Source organism: Euleptes europaea, chromosome 9, assembly GCF_029931775.1.
Source record: "Euleptes europaea isolate rEulEur1 chromosome 9, rEulEur1.hap1, whole genome shotgun sequence".
Classification (NCBI taxonomy): Eukaryota; Metazoa; Chordata; class Lepidosauria; order Squamata; family Sphaerodactylidae; genus Euleptes; species Euleptes europaea.
The window spans coordinates 88332299-88350020 of record NC_079320.1 but is presented as its reverse complement, the minus strand read 5'-3'; the positions used below and the strand labels follow the sequence as shown (position 1 = coordinate 88350020).

Genomic DNA, 17722 nt, shown 5'->3' with positions numbered 1-17722 from the left:
TGACTAGATCTCTGGGCTCCCAGGCATAGTTCCGCGGCGCCAGAGATCTCACATCGGATCTCTATTGAAATGCTAATGCCTGGCGATCAAAGGAATGAGAACAGGGGGTGGGAAGGAGATGCGGAGCCTGCTTATCCGGGGCTCGACTGGACGCCCTCGCTGACACCCTCTGATGAAGAAATGACCAGTCCATAATTTTAATGGTAGGTCTGTTGTTATTCTGTCTCTCACAGCTACAACAGGAAAACCCCCAGAAACCCAGAAGACAAAAGCCAGAGATTGATGTGCATTATAATAAGTGAAATAAGTATTTGATCCCTTTGCAAAAGATGACTTAGTACTAGGTGGCAAAACCCTTGTTGGCAATTACAGAGGTCAGACGTTTCTTGTAGGTGGCCACCAGGTATGCACACATCTCAGGAGGTATTTTGTCCCACTCCTCTTTGCAGATCCTCTCCAAGTCAGTAAGATTTGGAGGCTGATGTGTAGCTACTCGAACCTTCAGCTCCCTCCACAGATTTTTGATGGGATTAAGGTCTGGAGACTGGCTAGGCCACTGCAGGACCTTAATGTGCTTCTTCTTGAGCCACTCCTTTGTTGCCTTGGCCATGTGTTTTGGGTCATTGTCATGCTGGAATACCCATCCTCGACCTATTTTCAATGCCCTGGCTGAGGGAAGGAGGTGCTCACCCAAGATTTGACGATACATGGTCCCGTCCATCGTCCCTTCGATGCGGTGACGGTGTCCTGTCCCCTTGGTAGAAAAACACCCCCAAAGCATAATATGTCCCCCTCCACGTTTGACGGTGGGGATGGTGTTCTTGGGGTCGTAGGCAGCATTCCCCCTCCTCCAAACACGGCGAGTTGAGTTGATGCCAAAGAGCTCGATTTTGGTCTCATCTGACCCCAACACTTTCACCCAGTTCTCCTTTGGGTCATTCAGATGTGCATTGGCAAACTGCAGACGGGCCTTTACATGTGCTGTCTTGAGCAAGGGGACCTTGCGGGCTCTGCAAGATCTCAGTCCTTAATGGCGTATTGTGTTACCAACTGTTTTCATGGTGACTATGGTCCCAGCTGCCCTGAGATCATTGACAAGTTCCCCCCGTGTAGTTCTGGGCTGCTTCATCACCGTTCTCATGGTCATTGCAACTCCACGAGATGAGATCTTGCATGGAGCCCCAGACCGAGAGAGGTTGACGGTTGGGGTTGGGGTTAGGGTTGTCACCTTCTCACCAAGCTGCTTGGCAATAGTCTTGTAGCCCAGTCCAGCCTTGTGCAGGTCTACAATCTTGTCCCTGACATCCTTGGACAGCTCTTTGGTCTTGGTCATGGTGGCTAGTTTGGAATCTGATGGATTGATTGCTTCTGTCAACAGCAGAACCCTAACTCTAACCCTAACCCGGCTGGTTGATAGGGGATCAAATACTTATTTCACTCATTATAAGGCACATCAATCTCTGACTTTTGTCTTCTGGGTGTTTTCCTGTTGTTATTCTGTCTCTCACAGCTACAATAAACCTACAATTAAAATTATGGACTGGTCATTTCTTCGTCAGAGGGCAAACAGGCAAATTTAGCAGGGGATCAAATACTTTTTTCCCTCAGAGAGTGCTGCTGGTAGCATGAGAAATCCTGAAACAGAGCATCTCAGGAGTAAGTTGGGCAGGATCGCTAAAGACCCCGGCTGCGAGTGCTTCTTGTTCCTCTGACCCCCCCCCCCTTTCTCCACACCTGGCTTGTGAGCTTCCCATTGGAGGCCAGGGTTGAAGTGCTGAATTAAGTGGACCCCAGATCAAAGGTTTATGGTCTTTATGTAGGCAATTTTATGTTTTCTCGTTATACTAATACTCTTATTGACTAGGCTTTTTCCTTGTTTGACCAGGGGTCTGTAAGCTGTATTCCGAACAAAGAGCTATCCGGGTCAAACGAGTTGTTGATAAGAAAAGATTGTAAGTAACATTCATTTGGGATACTTTGATTTGTGTACGTGTTTCAAATGTGTTAATTTGATGTGCAGATTAATTGTCTTCCTGCCATTTCAGGAAAGAAAATGACACGTCTAGTTGTAAGCCTGTTTACTAGAAAGTGTAGGTGTTATCGGCCATTGTGTCATTACAGAATGACCAAGACGGAGGTCACTGGTCCAAAGGAAAATCCAAAAGCCATGCACCAAAAGTACATGAGGCCTGCTCCACGTAGCACCACTTTATCTATTCAGACTGTCCTGGCATTCTTCACAGGGGGGGAAGCCACAAGGTCTGAAGGTCATGGTGTCAAGAATCTCAGAGGGCTCTTGTTATGGGTCAGGCAGTATCCAAAATTAACAAAACAACTGGGGTGCCAGTCCTTACACCTTAGGAGGGTAGATGCCATTAGTCTCGTTCTCTAACCCAACCAGCCGGAAGCCAAGGGACATACTTCCAACCTTCCGGTATTTAACAAAAGAAAGTCACCCCTGCAAGGTAGGACACCTACAGTGAGTTTCACCAATTAATTATCTGATAGGTGCTTTGGTCAAGGTGCTGAAATTAGATTGATGCCACCTGAAGACACAAACACCACACAAATATAATGGAAAGAATTTATTAAATGGTGCAAGAACATCTCTAAGAGAACAAGAGCAAGTGAGGCATTTAAAATAACAAATCCTAAAGCAACTAGCACTAGCTAAACAGTCAAACACTAGTTCAAGAAACAAGATACAAAACTAAAGTTTGAAAATTCAAGATGTTACCCATCAAAAGGTCCACTCTGTCCAGTCAGGCCCCATAGCAAGAACTGCGAAGTCCAAGGGTGGATCATGGGATAGGATCCAAGAGCAAAACTGAATTGAAAATGCCATACTTTTAAGGCCAAAAGATGCTGAGTTGGCTAGGGCCCATAACCAATCAGGTCTTTGGTTGAGGACCTTAATTAATTGCATCAGCTTGTTGCTCACCAGGTGATTGAAAGGATCATTGTGAGTTAGAAGTGGGATGTCTTCTCTCCAGCTAAAAACCTCCCATTCTCTCCCATGTGACAGACCTTAATTTCTCTGTTAATGAAATGGAATGTGATGTCTCGGTTCTGTAACCTTGACGACCTGAGAGGAGTCAGCATAAAAATTGCCAAACTCCCCACACCTGGAGTTCTTATCACTGTTGCTAGTAATTACAGCTGGCTAAATTCCAAGCAGTGACATTGCAATTATTTTCCTCTTTGTGAACTTTTTACTGTGTAGGCCCTGAAGAGAACAAATGTTTGAAAAAAATCAGGACAAGAAACTTAGGGGCTCAGTTTCTTTAACCATGGGTCTTTTTTTTCTTTTTCTTTAACATCCAGTCTGATTAAGAGCTCTGGAGAACTTGAAAGCTGGCACACTGTTTATTTGTTTTTATTTTTGGTACACAGTTTGTTCCTAATAAAAGGTATTAGTTGACTTTTGTATGAGAATTTTAAAACTTTCTTTTAACTGTCTTATGGAGCTGGCTCACATCAGCTGCCAGGATCTGTTTGATTGTCATATTTAGTTTTTCGTTTTATCTCTTCTACATCTGTTGCCTGTAGAAAAGGCCAGCTTATTACTCCTGCTGTGTGGTGCATAATTATGCCCACCCAGATGTTTCGGGGACCTTGGCTCATCTGTTCAACACAAGAGGAGCCACAGTATAAAGCAGTGGTTCCCAAACTTTTCGGGCCACCGCCTCCTTGGTTCCACAAACTCAACCCCAGCGCCTATCCTACCCTTTCCTATAAAAAGCATTATTCAAAATGGGGGTTTGCATGACTCACTAAAGAAGATAATAATAATAAAATTTCAAAACAGTAACAATTAATTGCACATCTATTCAAAATCAAATTAATACTTTTTAGTTGAAATTTATTCAACAAAACTGATGAACTTGATCCAGTGGTACCAGCTCTTCAAAGTCTGGAAAAAACTCTGATAGTTTCCACCAAATTTGCCAGCATGGTGCCATAGCTTGATCTATTGTAAATTAGTGTATAACACAGTTGAAGGGGCCCACCTCTAGCGCCTCCCTGTTGCCCTCTTGCTTCTTAGTGCCCCCAGGGGGTGGTACTGCCCACTTTGGGAACCACTGATGTAAAGTGATAGATCACCATGTGTAGCCGTGTTAGTCTGTCTGTAGCAGTAGAAAAGAGCAAGAGTCCAGGAGCATCTTAAAGACTAACCAAATGTCTGGCTTTTGTGAGTCACAGCTCACTTCTTCAGATATAAAGTGAGTGAGACTGCTGTCTCAGGTTTAGTGAGTGGCCGCAGTTCACTATTCACCATTTGCCATTGACCTAGACGCGAAGCTGCCTTATCCTGAGACAGATTCATTGCCTACCAGGCTCATCACTCTGTCCTCTGACTGGCAGCAGCTTTCCAGGGTCTGAGGTGGGAAGGGTCTTCCCCAACACTAGCAGCCTGAGTTTCTCTGACTGAAGGTGGTGGGGATTGAACCTGGGACCTTCTGCATGTAAAGCACAGCCCCTCCCACCGAGCTGTGGCTCCTCCCCACCCAAGGATGAACAGAAACAGGTGAGGAGAATAAAGCTGTGCATCCCCCAAGCCAGAGCCCCATGGCGCAGAGGGGTAAGCTGCAGTACCGCAGTCAAAAGCTCTGCTTGGCCTGAGTTCGATCCCAATGGAAGTCGGTTTCAGGTAGCCAGCTCAAGGTTGGCTCAGCTTTCCATCCTTCCAAGGTCGGTAAAATGAGTACCCAGCTTGCTGGGGGTAAAGTGTAGATGACTGGGGAAGGCACTGGCAAACCACCCCATAAACAGAGTCTGCCTAGTAAAGGTCGGGATATGACGTCACCCCATGGGTTAGGAATGACCCGGTGCTTGCACAGGGGAGTACCTTTACCTATCCACCAAACCAGCCACAATATATTTATTTATTTTATTGCATTTTACCCCACCCTTCCCAACCCAATTAGTTGGTTTTAGCAGCTAAAGCTAATGCCATCACCCTTGTTCAGAAACCCTCCAGAGGCCAGGACATATTATGGATTGAGATTATTTGTTCCACCTAATTGTCTTTGGGGCATTTGATACTTCTTCTCTATGTGGTGAAAGGAGAAATGGGGCAGGGGTGTGTGTGATCAGAGCACTCTGAATCCCAGAGTTTGTGTAGAGGATCGACCGTATGGGGGCTCTGAGGAACCTTCTGGACAGTTTTGATGGAGAGAAACTGCAGCTGACAGAATGTGGTTGTTTTTTCTTGAGACTGAATTTTTTGTGTCTTTGTTTCTTTAGATCCAGGCTTGAGCCTGAGCAGAGCAATAAAGCCAAAGTAACCTCCTCTCCTGAAAGAACTGTCCAGACAGCGTCCGAAGAACAAGAGGACAGACTCCTATGTGAAGAAAACAAAGGTGATGTTTCGCTTCTGCTCCAGCAGCGCTCTCCAGTTATGTGTCAGGAGGAGTACCTGCCCTCTCAATTAGTACCATTCGACCTCTGATTTTAGAAACAGGAATCCCTGACAGACTTCATCCTGAGTTGTGGGCCACACGATGTGTTGTCCAAAATGTGGAACTTTGCAAAAGGCCAAAATTGAGAGCCAGTTCAAATGTTAACAGTAAGGCATTTGCTACTTAGCTCAAACTGGGGAACATAGCCAAGCCACAAGCAAAGGAAATGTACAGAGCATGACGTGCAGTGCGCTCAGAACGAGGGAAAGCACACTGGTCAAGCTAATGACTCCGAGGACCCTTTGATGCCCTGGCATCCCATCCATGAACGTTCTACACTTTAGGCCCCTTCAGCAAGGGAAGGAGTTCAAATCCCTCATGACTCAAACTTCAGCTCCAGTTAGTTTTTCTGCTCTGCTCCAGTTTTAGTCTCCTTTTCTTTCATGGCCCCCCTACAAGAGGTGAAAAAGGATCACCCTGGCCCTCTCTCTCTCTTGCTCTGACAAGCCTGTCGTCTGCTATTCTCTTTCTTGCCTTGCCTCCTTTTGGGTTTCTCTCTCTGTTCCTTCCCCAGGGCTTGCCTCTCCCACCCTCTCCCACCCTCTCCAGGCTTTCTCTCTTGCTGGTTTACTTCTCCAACAAAGGGAATGCAGGGGAGGGCCTCTATGGAGGCCACACCCCTTTTTTGCCATCAACACATGGCAGACTTATAGCGGACCCTGTAGGGTTTTCAAGGCAAGAGATGTTCAGAGGTAGTTTGCCGTTACCTGTCTCTGCATCACACCCCTGGTATTCCTTGGTGGTCTCCTATCCAAGTACTAATTGGGGTCAACCCTGCTTAGTTTCCAAGATCTGATGAGATTGGGATAGCCTGGGCTGTCCAGGTCAGGACCCACACACTTAGGAGAGGGGTAGGATCTGTTTCCCCTAAAGAACCACGCTTATCAGAAGCAGAAGGCACATTCAGCAGTCTGAGGACTTCACGTCTCCCCTAGCCAAGGGAACCAGCTCTGGTCAGCAAATCCAGTGGGGCAGGCAGAGACTGTATTGCCTGGGAACACGCTCCGTGCAGCCTCCTCCCAGAGACCTCGTGAGCATGGGGGAAGTTTTGTGCACCGAGAGGTGTTGCCTCTCCCTGGAGCCCCTGCCTATGTGGCCTCCTTTCTGAATTTGACTTGCTAGGGAAAAAACTGTTCCAGGCCTTTGAGGCACAATTAAAAACAAAGCTGGTGCATTTCTGCAAACCAGAACCACGCCTGATTTCTACAGAGCAGAATGCACCCAGCAGCTGTGCAGGAGCTCTGCCTCCTGTCCCTCCCTCTTTCCCTCTTTCAGTAGTTATCCTGATTGCATTTGCCTAACAATGAGAGCCAGAATAGAAGCGCTGCATCTCATTAGTAATGGCAGAGCTTAAAAGTAATTGGTTCCTATGGGAGAATAAATGGAATGCTTACCGTCCTTATTATTCGTTCTGTAAGCTGATTGCTCTCCCTTTTGGAGAAAGTGAAGTCTTGTGTGTCTAACATTAAAACCAGATTGGCTTTTTCTACAATTGAGTGTAATTAGAATTCAGACAGATGTGAACAGATGCCCAGCTAAATGACATAGTCTGTTTATTCTGCCATTTACCTTTAGGGCTTGTCGCCCTGGCTCAGCTGGAAAGAGAGACTGTCTGCTTCTGAATGATAATAGTCATGGCCATTGTCTATCCTGTGCCAGAAATGGCTGCTTCCAGTTCTGTGTGTGTCAGGTTGCTTCCAATTTATGGCGACCCCATGAATCAATGACGACCCCAGCCTCCTACTGTGAGCAGCCTTGCTCAAGTCTTGGAGAAGCATGGCGTGCTTTATCATAGCGAGGATCCTTTCCAGTCCTAAGCACAGTTATGCCCTTCTCAATCCATTGAAGTCACTGGGCTTAGAAGGGTGTAACTCTGCTGAGGACTGCACTGCACAGTTAGCCCCCCATCGCTTCTAAAAACGGTTTCCTCTTTCCTGTTCCTCGATTTGGATAAGGAGGTGAACAGTAACCTCAGCTGTAGCATAATGTGGGAGGCATCATTCTGTCTAGTGCTTCATCCAGAATTGTTTTCAAACATTAAGGCTCTGAACGGTTTCCCAGGAGAAGCCACCCTTTGCCTTAGGCGGCAGCAGGGCCCGTCTAATTGAAAACATTTTCACCAATGAGGGTATAAACAAATGAAACAATACAAACAGAGCCAGAGGATCTTGGGAGGAAAACTTTCACAACTAACGATCGGATCCAAACCTTGAATAAATCAGGGGAGGGCGGGCAACGTGTTGAGTCTTGTATCTCTGGGAGAGCGAAGCCCCCAAAGGGAAACGGCTTCTCATCTAAACAGAACGTGGGAACCACTTAGAATATATCCCAGCAAGCAGAGGGTATTTCCAGCACATTGGGATCTTAACATACGCTGCTTTAGGCCACATCAGCAAAAGCCATGGTTCTACTCATGTGGAGGACGGTGAAGGGGGACAGCTTGGGCTTTGGTATATCAATGTTCTGTAGTCAAATTATTTATTTTGTTATTAACATATCATTTCAAGAAGTGTTAAAGCTGAGGCTCCTTTAGTCCTCGTTCCTAGAAACGTATGCATTTCCTTAACATTAAACAGGATTCCTGACATCCCAGACTCCCAGTAGGAGTAATTGTGTATCCTCTAAAGCAGTGGTTCTCAACCTTCCTAATGCCGTGACCCTTTAATACAGTTCCTCATGTTGTGGTGACCCCCAACCATAAAATTATTTTTGTTGCTACTTCATACCTGTAATTTTACAGGTACACTGTTTATTAACTTAATAAACTTAATAATACACACGCTGACTTGGATCATTCATCCCCCCCCTTTCCTCAACGCCTTTTAACAACCATTCATGCATGGGAGGTTTTGCCTTGGATTTGCTGCTCTCTAGATGCACATTTTCCCCATCTGCATTCTCAAAACTCTGCATGGGGGGCTTATTGTTGAGTTTTGAGAATCTGGATGGGGAAAATGTGCTTTTGAGTGGCAAATCCAAGGCAAAACCTCCCATTTATAAATGGCCAATAACCCCCCATGCAGAGTTTGGAGAATTTGGCTGAGGAAAATGTGCATCTGAGTGGCAAATGCAAGGCAAAACCTCCCATTCATAAATGGCCAATAACCCCCTGTCCCGGGTCGCCCTCCCACCTGGGCTCCCGGGCCCAGGACCAACCCCGACCCCAACGCCCCAGGCAGGGGAAAAGGCAAGAGCCCTCGAGCCTCCACTCACCGGGAGGGCAGTCGGGAGAGGTGGTGAACGGCAGCCAGCTAGAGCCTCCTCCCAGCATCCGGGGGGGCTGGCCAGAAGCCCCCACAACCACCGACAGGCCCACTCGTCAGCTGACGAGCGGGAGAACCGGCCCGGGCAGACCACGCCCGGCCGACAGGGCGCCGCAGCAGCCGCGACGTTACCCGGCCCCCAGGCTGGCCAACCAGCCAGGTCCCCAGGGAGATGCCAAACAGCCCGCCCATCAGCTGGCCAGTGGAGGGGGGAGCGCGCCGGGAGAGGGAGGCGCCAGAGCGGCAGGCGGTTCAGCGCGGCTGCAGCTCTGGCGCTCCCCAAAGCAGGCCCGCCAGCATCAGCAGCACGCGGTCACACGAGCGCCTCCTGCGCAGACCCTCTCCCGCCCTCCTGCGCAGACTCTCTCCCGCCCCCTTTCGGAAACCTTTCAGTACTGCCGTGCTGGTATTCGTCTCGTCCCCCCCATCTCAACCGGCATTCGTCTCGAGTCGACCGACACCCCCGCGCGTGCCTGCACTTGAGGGGCCAAAGAGCGGTTTGCCGACCCCTGGTCTTAGGCGACCCCTGTGAAAGGGTCGTTCAACCCCCAAAGGGGTCGCGACCCACAGGTTGAGAACCGCTGGTTTAGAGGAAGGGATCAGCTTCTGCCAGCATGAATGTATAAAGCTGCCTCATACTGAATCTATCAAAGTCAGTCTTGTCTTCTCTGACTGGCAGCAGCTCCCCCGGGTCTCAGATGGAGGTCTTTCACATCACCTCCTATCTGGAACCTGGGAATCTTCTGCCTTCAAAGCAGATGCTCTTTCGCTGAGCCATGGCCCCTCCTCTGGGTAAGCCATTTAATCAGCCTGAGGCAGATGAGAAGACTTCCTGTTTTGAATGGGTGGGGTATTCACATAGTTTCAAAAAAGAACACTGTACCATTCTGTGAAGACCAGGATCCAAGGAACCGTGCACTCCATCAGCATACACTTCCAAGTGATGCAAAGAATTGGCCTTTTAGAAGATGCCACAATAGAACCTCAAGCTCCTGTTGATATTCTTCCGTTCCTGTTTGTGGGCCCGATGCAGAGTAGACGGAGGAGTCCCTCTTGCTTCCTCTTTCTGTGCTGACATATCTCGTCTAAAGCCCAAAGGCATGAGTACCAACCCCATGGGAGACTATTGTCGAAGGCTTTCACGGTCAGAGTTCATTGGTTCTTGTAGGTTATCCGGGCTGTGTGACCATGGTCTTGGTATTTTCTTTCCTGACGTTTCGCCAGCAGCTGTGGCAGGCATCTTCAGAGGAGTAACACTGAAGAGAGACACTGTCCTTCAGTGTTACTCCTGTGAAGATGCCTGCCACAGCTGCTGGCGAAACGTCAGGAAAGAAAATACCAAAACCACGGTCACACAGCCCGGATAACCTACAAGAACCCATGGGAGACCTCTGCCTCTGGGCTTTGGAAGTGCAGTGAGTGGGGTTGAAGGCAGGTGCTGGAATAGAGCTGTATTGGTTTCAGCTAAGGCTGAGGCTAAAACATTTTCATTTTGTACTGAGACTGGTTGGTTTTCTCCTTACAGATAAGAATGTGATAGAAGACCATGCTAACTTTGGCATTTGGGCAGATGGTAAAGGAGAGGATGAGCTTTCCCCTGAAGAAATCCAAATGGTAAATGAACTTCTCTACCTGTCTGTTCACTACCCCCACTCCTCAGTAATCATATCTATGGGAACCGAATATGGAATAAATACAAAACATCCCGAACAATTTGCTTTTTCTGCTAGTTGGCTTCAAAACAGCTGTGTACAGTCCAAGGCTTTTCCATTCACTTTCCTAATTCTTATTGTCAGTAACTGTTTAAAATTGATCACCAAATAATTAGCCATTTATGTTTGCAGGAAACTGTATTTCAACAACTCAGACTGTTCTTCCAGATTTTAATTTTTTGCGTTCACTTGCTGTTATGAATTGATATTTCTGTGCACAAGTAGCAGAAGTTCTAACATCAAGGCACATAATTCTACAGTAATAACACTGTGGATTCTTAGTTCTGCTCTTCTCCATATCTTAGCATATTTTCCACCCCCCAAAGAAGCCAGCAAGCATTTCTAGAGATGAATGACAAGAACCATTGGTGAAGCAAGTAAGTTCTCTTTCACAACACTTGTGTACGTGGTTCTTATCATTTATCTGAAATGACTTCAGGCCTCATTTGGGAAAACCATAGTATATAGACTGAGGATATTTGGAATTGAGTCATTGGAGAGAATAGAGAGAGGCCTGAAAGAGGCCTTTACTAGGTCCTGCCACATCACACAGAAAGAAAGGAAAAACATCTCACATTTTCGGTAGAGTTTTTTTTTTAACTTATGTGATACTGATGTTTAGGGCCCCTGTGTTCGTGAAATAACAATCAAAAATCTGCCTTCTTGGGGAGTGGATTCGCCCCCCCCTCAATTACCGAGTGAGAACCGAGTGCCACAAGATTATGTGTGCCCTTCAGCCACATTCCGAGTGCTGCATGAGGTGGTGCGCTGGCAGCCATTCCTGATGCAGGATCAGTCGCCACTTAGGTGCCCTCCAGAGGAGGGCTGGATGCAGAAAATAATCCCCATCTGAATGTTATCCTGAGGACATGATCCCCGGCGTCACTGCACAGTCTGATGGAGCAACACCTTCCCCACAGTCTTGGTCTTCTGTGCTCAGGAGAGTGCGTCTTCAGCCTGCCTCAGGGCCTTGGTTGTCGCCTCCTGAAAATGGGATCTCAGACAACAGGACCGGCAGGCAGGGCGGACGGCTGGCTGCTGCCTGTGCGGACAATAATTGGCCAAGTGGAGGCTGGTCTGATGGCTTCAGGTAGCTCATGTGTCCCTTTGGCGGATTCCCGCCCATCTCCTATCCAGGGAGGTTGTGTCAGATTTTTCATGATGAGTGTTGCTGATTATGTATGACTTCCTCTAAACTGAATTAGGTGCCACATAGGTTGATCAAGAACAGTGTTAAAAAATGAATTACACAAAATAAATCAATGTATTGTACAGTGCCCTTAAAATACAAATTAAAAACATAGGCCTTGAATTTAGCCTCTAGATTGAAACCACTGGACATAAGTAGTCCTCAATGTATGATGAATGGCTGAGAAGGAATGAGGCAGGGAAAGGGAAGAGGATATGGGGGTTGCCGGGGGAGGGAAAGAGGAAATGGTGTGGGGAGAGGGATAGAAGGGAAAGTGAGGAGACACCCCACAAGTCCTTGAGGGTTCCCTACCATGTAAGTGAGCCTCACCCAGCACCACACTTACTGGGCCACAGTTCTCCTAAGTAGAGGCTGCTGGGACAGGCAAGATCTCCAGGCTCCACCTGGAAGTTGGCAACCATAGAAGGAGACAAGGATGCAGGAAAAGGAGAAGCTATGGAGGCTTTCAGGAAAGGGAAAGAGGAAATAGTGGGATGGGGAAAATGAGATGCCTCCCGCAACTCCTCGTGGGTTCCCATTTGTAATATCTATTGATGTGGGTTGTGTGTGTGTAAAGTGCCTTCAAGTCGCAGCTGACTTATGGCGACCCTTTTTGGGGTTTTCATGGCAAGAGACTAACAAAGGTGGTTTGCCAGTGCCTTCCTCTGCACAGCAACCCTGGTATTCCTTGGTGGTCTCCCATCCAAATACTAACCAGGGCTGACTCTGCTAAGCTTCTGAGATCTGACGAGATCAGGCTAGCCTGGGCCATCCAGGTCAGGGCATTGATGTGGGTTAGGCAGTTCTAATCTATACAAGGCCATATGATTGTGTTACTACTTCATTTCTTGTCCCTCTCCAAGGCTATTCTATTCTGGATCTCTAGACTTTGGGGAGGGGCTGTGGCTCAGTGGTAGAGCATCTGCTTGGCATGCAGGTTCAGTCCCTGGGCTGGCTGCTGCCTGTGCGGACAATAATTGGCCAAGTGGAGGCTGGTCTGATGGCCTCAGGTAGCTCATGTGTCCCTTTAGCCAGGTTCAGTCCCAGGTTCAGTCCCTGGCATCTCCAGTTAAAGGGACCAGGCAAGTAGGTGATGTGAAAAACGATGAGTGAAAGACCTGAGACCCTGAAGAGCCACTGCCGGTCTGAGTAGACAATACTGACTTTGATGGAGAGACCAGGTAAGCACTGTTTCTGTGTACAGAAACATCTTCAGTTACCTGTTTGGTCAAGTCCAGCAACTTTCCCCCCAATATTCCTGGCTATATCCATGAGAATGGTTTAAATAAATAAATAAATGTGCCTCAGAGGGTTGTTCTGATGATAAACTGGGAAAACTCTGTGCCCTGAGCTCCTTGAAAGAGAAGATGAAAAGTTTGATAGATATTGTTTGACTCAAAGCAATCCAGATACTTATTGAATGGTGTCTTGATGTATCTCCCTTTTGGCTTTAAGAAAGCTGGATGATGCATTTTTCTTAAGGTCCTTCAGCCTCAGGATACCATCTTTCTCCTTCTAGTTTGAGCAAGAAAACCAGCGTCTGGTTGGTGAAATGAACAGCCTATTTGATGAAGTCAGGTATGGATTTCTTCCGTTTTCTTGTCCTTGTGGGTTGTTTTAATCATGTGAAAACAAGACAAAAGGAAAGGTGCACAGAGAATCTTCAAATATGTAAACAATATTTATTCGATGTTGGGATCATCGAATAAATATTGTTTACATATTTGAAGATTCTCTGTGCACCTTTTCGTTTGTCTTGTTTTCACCTTTTCTGATGCAGGCCATCTGTGCAATTGTTGTAATCAGGGCATGAACTCCCTTTTTCTGGAATTGTTCATGGAATCTGTTTTTTAATAACTGGGCACTTTTTACATAATTGTGCTGCTGGCGGCGGGTGGTGAATGAGATTAAAAACAGGAACTGGTAAATCTCACTTTTTAAAAAATCTTGTGTGTGTGTGATTGAGACAGGAAGGAATTTAGATACCCCACCTTTCTACCAGTCATCACCCTGGGTGGCATCCAGTGTCTTTAAAACAACAGAAAAGAAGACAGTAAAATACAGTTGCGGTTGCAAATGCTCTTCCTTCTGTGATGCTGTGGAAGGACCAGCGGGAAGAGCCCTGACCTGAGCTTCTCCTTCCTCCGCAAAGGGTGTCAGTGGTTGCCTGAGGGGCGGCCGGGGACGGGGGGCAGTTTCATAGAATCGTAGAATCATAACGCTGGAAGGGATCACCAGGGTCATCTAGTCCAACTCCCTGCACAATGCAGGAAATTCACAACAAAGCTGCATCGCTGTGGTCTGGCTGTATGAGTGCACAATCAGCTATTTTGAGTTCCCTCTACAGAAACTGTTTATTATCAGCTTAAAATACCTTTTCAGAAACCTGCTTTGTTTGTTTTGCAGTTCTTTAGTCAGTTAGAAGTATACCATATCCTATGCACACCTTATTACCCAAAAAATTGCGGGGGGGGGGGGATTGTGCTTAACTTACTGTGGCTTTCTTTTTTGTTTTGTAGACAAATTGAAGGAAAGGTGGTGGAAATATCTAGACTCCAAGAGATATTCACAGAAAATGTCTTAAAGCAGGTAAAACCCTACGGGGAGGGGGTTTATTGGCCCCCTTCATGCCTTAATGCTGAGTCCAACTGTCCCTGTGTTCAGCCACCATCCAGGCAGGCAGCAAAAGAAGACCTCGGGTGTGTCAGGCCCAGCCTGTGCAGTGTGCTGAGACTGCCAGGCATGGTCCGACAGAGGATATTGTGCTTTCTTCAGGTGCTGGCCAAGGTCAGCTCTACTGCCAAGTATTTGTTTTGACTCAGGACTCTGTGGGAAACTTACCTCAATGGGAGGGGGGTTGCCATGACATCCTGAATTGTTCTATGCTCTCTGATATAGGCCCTGCACCATGCTTTTAGTTTTCATTAGTGCCAACTTGACTCTTAGCTGCTGTAAACCTGTAGATCTTCCAATAAATCAACTCTGTTTTGGACTACTCGTCTGTGGATGTTTGTTTATGGGATTATCATGGGACAAGTGCTCACATTGTTGGCAGTAGAGCTGACATTGGCCAGCACCTGAAGAAAGCACAACATCCTCTGTCAGACCATGCCTGGCATTCTCAGCACACTGCACAGGCTGGGCCTGACAGGGTGCCCCTTTGGCAAATCACAGGTTGTGCAGAATGGGTCTGAGTTTTATAGAAAAAGCCTGCAATAAGGATGTGCCCAATGCCACTTGCAGAAATATTTTTGAGTTACAAACATTACAGAATTCATTGAGAGCCTAACAGAGAGATGGGTGTCACACTGTGTACTACAAGAAATCATCCTATCCCGTAAGCGTGTCTCCAGATGTGCCTGTGGGTTTATTGGTTAACTGACATATTATCTTCAGTTATAAGAGAGCATTACATTGAAGAAAGGAGAATTTATTCAACGCTAAATACTATAAATTTCCTATTGTTTAGGCAGATATTTGTAGGAATATTGAAATTCAATCATTCCCTGACAAAGGTGGGCCTCTTTCAGTGACATCTTGCCAGATGCTTCCTGTATTTTTCAATTTATAGATATTATTCTAACTAGATGTTATTCTAGAATAAGATTTGGTGGACTAGAGCTCACTTTTTCAGATGCTATGAGTGAATTCTGCCTATGCAGCCACTATATAGAGAAGGTTATGGACAGGTGTTGAGGTTGGTGTGTGTGGTGTGTCCTCCTCTGTTCCCCAATAACATCTGGGATATGCTCAACAGGTGATGCAATGTCCTTTTCTGTATTGTTTGTTGTAAACGGCCCCGAGCTCGGCCTTTGGCCAGGGAGTGAGGGTGGGGTATAAAATCAAATCATAAATAAATAAATAATAAATTGTGTTATGAGTTTGCCCTCCTCTGCAAATGGCAGCCAATGAAGGGGAGCAACTGGAGAAACACTTGTCAGGGATGCTCTAGGCTGATCCTGCATTGAGCAGGGGGTTGGACATGATAGTCTGTATGACTCCTTCCAGCTCTATTCTATGAAACCCGGCAAGTGTCTCATAAAATGTCTGCCCCACATGACTCATTGAGTATCCCACAGTGCTATGGGAGACAGAGGAAATGCAGATTGGTTGCTTTCAATAGCAACCATGTGGGTCTCCTAATGCCTAGTTCTGCCCCCGTAGCTTCAGGTGAGCATAAACTAAAAACAGTCATTTTTTTCCGGTGCTCTTTGGTCTTTTACAGTCTGCAGCTTGACTGTGGGCATTTTTCAATCTACATATCTAATTTCAGGAGGTGGAAATTGATAATATCCATCAGCTGGTTGTGGGCGCAACAGAGAACATCAAGGAAGGCAATGAAGACATACGGGAGGTAATGTTAACAATAAGTTGCGTTTGTGCCATCAAACGTTTCTTCATTGAAGTGTGACATGCCCCATCGTAGCAGCCTGCCCAGAAAGAGATTCAAGAAAACTCTGGTGACACTGCCAGCTACAGCTACCACGAGAGCTTTTGCTGAAGTGTCCCATCTGCTGAGACTTGCAGACTTTGGGCTTTGCTTCTGAAAGACAGTTCTCTCAATGAAGTTTCCATGAAGTTTTCTTGGGAGATGGAAGTCTCTGCTCTGGGCAAGGAATGGTCGTTTCTGGCCTCTCTTCCAAAAAGAGATTTTGAGTCTCGCTGCTTTAGAGAGATATTAGAGACATTTGCTAGGCTTTGTTTTTCTTATGGAGGGTAATCAATTTATTGCCTGAAGTAACTTGAAACCAGCTCTATTTGTATCAGCTCTGCATCTAACATGCAGCAGGACTTAACATCTTGTCCTGAGGCATTCTCCTTCCCAGAACTCCTTATACATTTTTTGTAACATGCTGCCTGAAGAAGAGTTCTGGAAAAATGAGAAGTTTGCACGCTTGTCATTTAGTTGGTCCTAATTAAAAGCTACAGGCTGAGTATCCCTTATCTGGACTGCTTGGGACCAGAAGTGGTCCATATTTCGGATCTTTTTGTATTTTGGAATATTTGCATATACATAATGAGGTACTTTGGGTAAATTTTGTGTACATTGAACCAACAATGGCACTGCTGAGGGCCTGTGAGTAATGCCTGCATGCCGGCTCAAAAGTTCTGGTTTTCGGGTCAGTCTGGGTATTGGATGTCCAGATGAGGGATACTCAGCCTGTATTATGTATATTGTGCTCTTGAGTTTTGGATTTTGCTTTTGTCCCAACACAGCTATAAACAACTTCTTCATGTTGTACTTTAGCTAGGATGATCTCTCTGGTCTGGTTTGCTTTCTGTACAAGGGGAAATAAAAACTCTCGTTTTTATGCTGCCATTGACATCTATGCGGTTCCAGCAAGTGAGAAAACAACTTAAATATAATAATAGTCAAGGGTGTTTTTTGTTTTGTAGCTCCTGTTGACACACTGGCTTTCTGGTTTGGTCAAGTAGAAGGCTTTCCACAAGAATTAAATTTTTAAAGGTGTGCTCAAAATAGGAAAATGAAGGTGTGAAGACAGATGTAACATCTGTTGGGAGGGGGCTTCACTTGTGGTGTGGCCCCAGGTGTAGGACATGTCCGTATGTTTTGCCATGCCTTCCAAGTGGCATGCTGGCAGCGCCACTGATCTTGGAGGGTGTAGGTGGACTAGTGGAGCTTGGTGAGTTGTAATGCCTTTCTTTTATTGCTTGAGTTGGAAGCAGCCTTAAACAGGTCTCTTCTAAATCAATTAAAATATCCATACATCTAAAAACATTCAAACAGCATATATATCATTATTCACTTTATTAAAAAAAAACAAAAAAAAACCACCCTGGCAGACTTTTTAAAACATGAAAAGATGGCTGAAAACGCCTCCCACCCACATTGAACTTTAAAACAATCAAATATGTACTTCGTTATAAAATTAAATATTCCTTAATAAGCAATAAAGTTATTAAAACAGGATGGGTATATGCTGCAATGAAAATGTATCCACTCCAGTTCCAAGCAAAGGCTAATCAAATCGATGTAATGTTTAAGAAGGCAAAAGCATGAAAACGTTTTGTGCGTGACCATGAACATTCTCTTTGCAAAGCATTTTGTATATTGCTGTTAATGCATTTTGGCTC

The 17722-nt window shown here is 46.1% G+C and overlaps 1 protein-coding gene across 1 annotated transcript in view; it reads left to right on the top strand.

Moving 5' to 3' along the window:
- STX18 (syntaxin 18) overlaps nt 1-17722 on the top strand; it is a 66819-nt gene that overhangs the window by 47760 nt on the left and 1337 nt on the right. Inside the window, exons 5-10 of the mRNA XM_056855394.1 lie at nt 1886-1952; nt 5248-5363; nt 10251-10339; nt 13146-13204; nt 14146-14215; nt 15900-15980. Coding sequence (XP_056711372.1) covers nt 1886-1952; nt 5248-5363; nt 10251-10339; nt 13146-13204; nt 14146-14215; nt 15900-15980 — 482 coding nt within the window. The remainder of the gene's footprint in view (nt 1-1885; nt 1953-5247; nt 5364-10250; nt 10340-13145; nt 13205-14145; nt 14216-15899; nt 15981-17722) is intronic.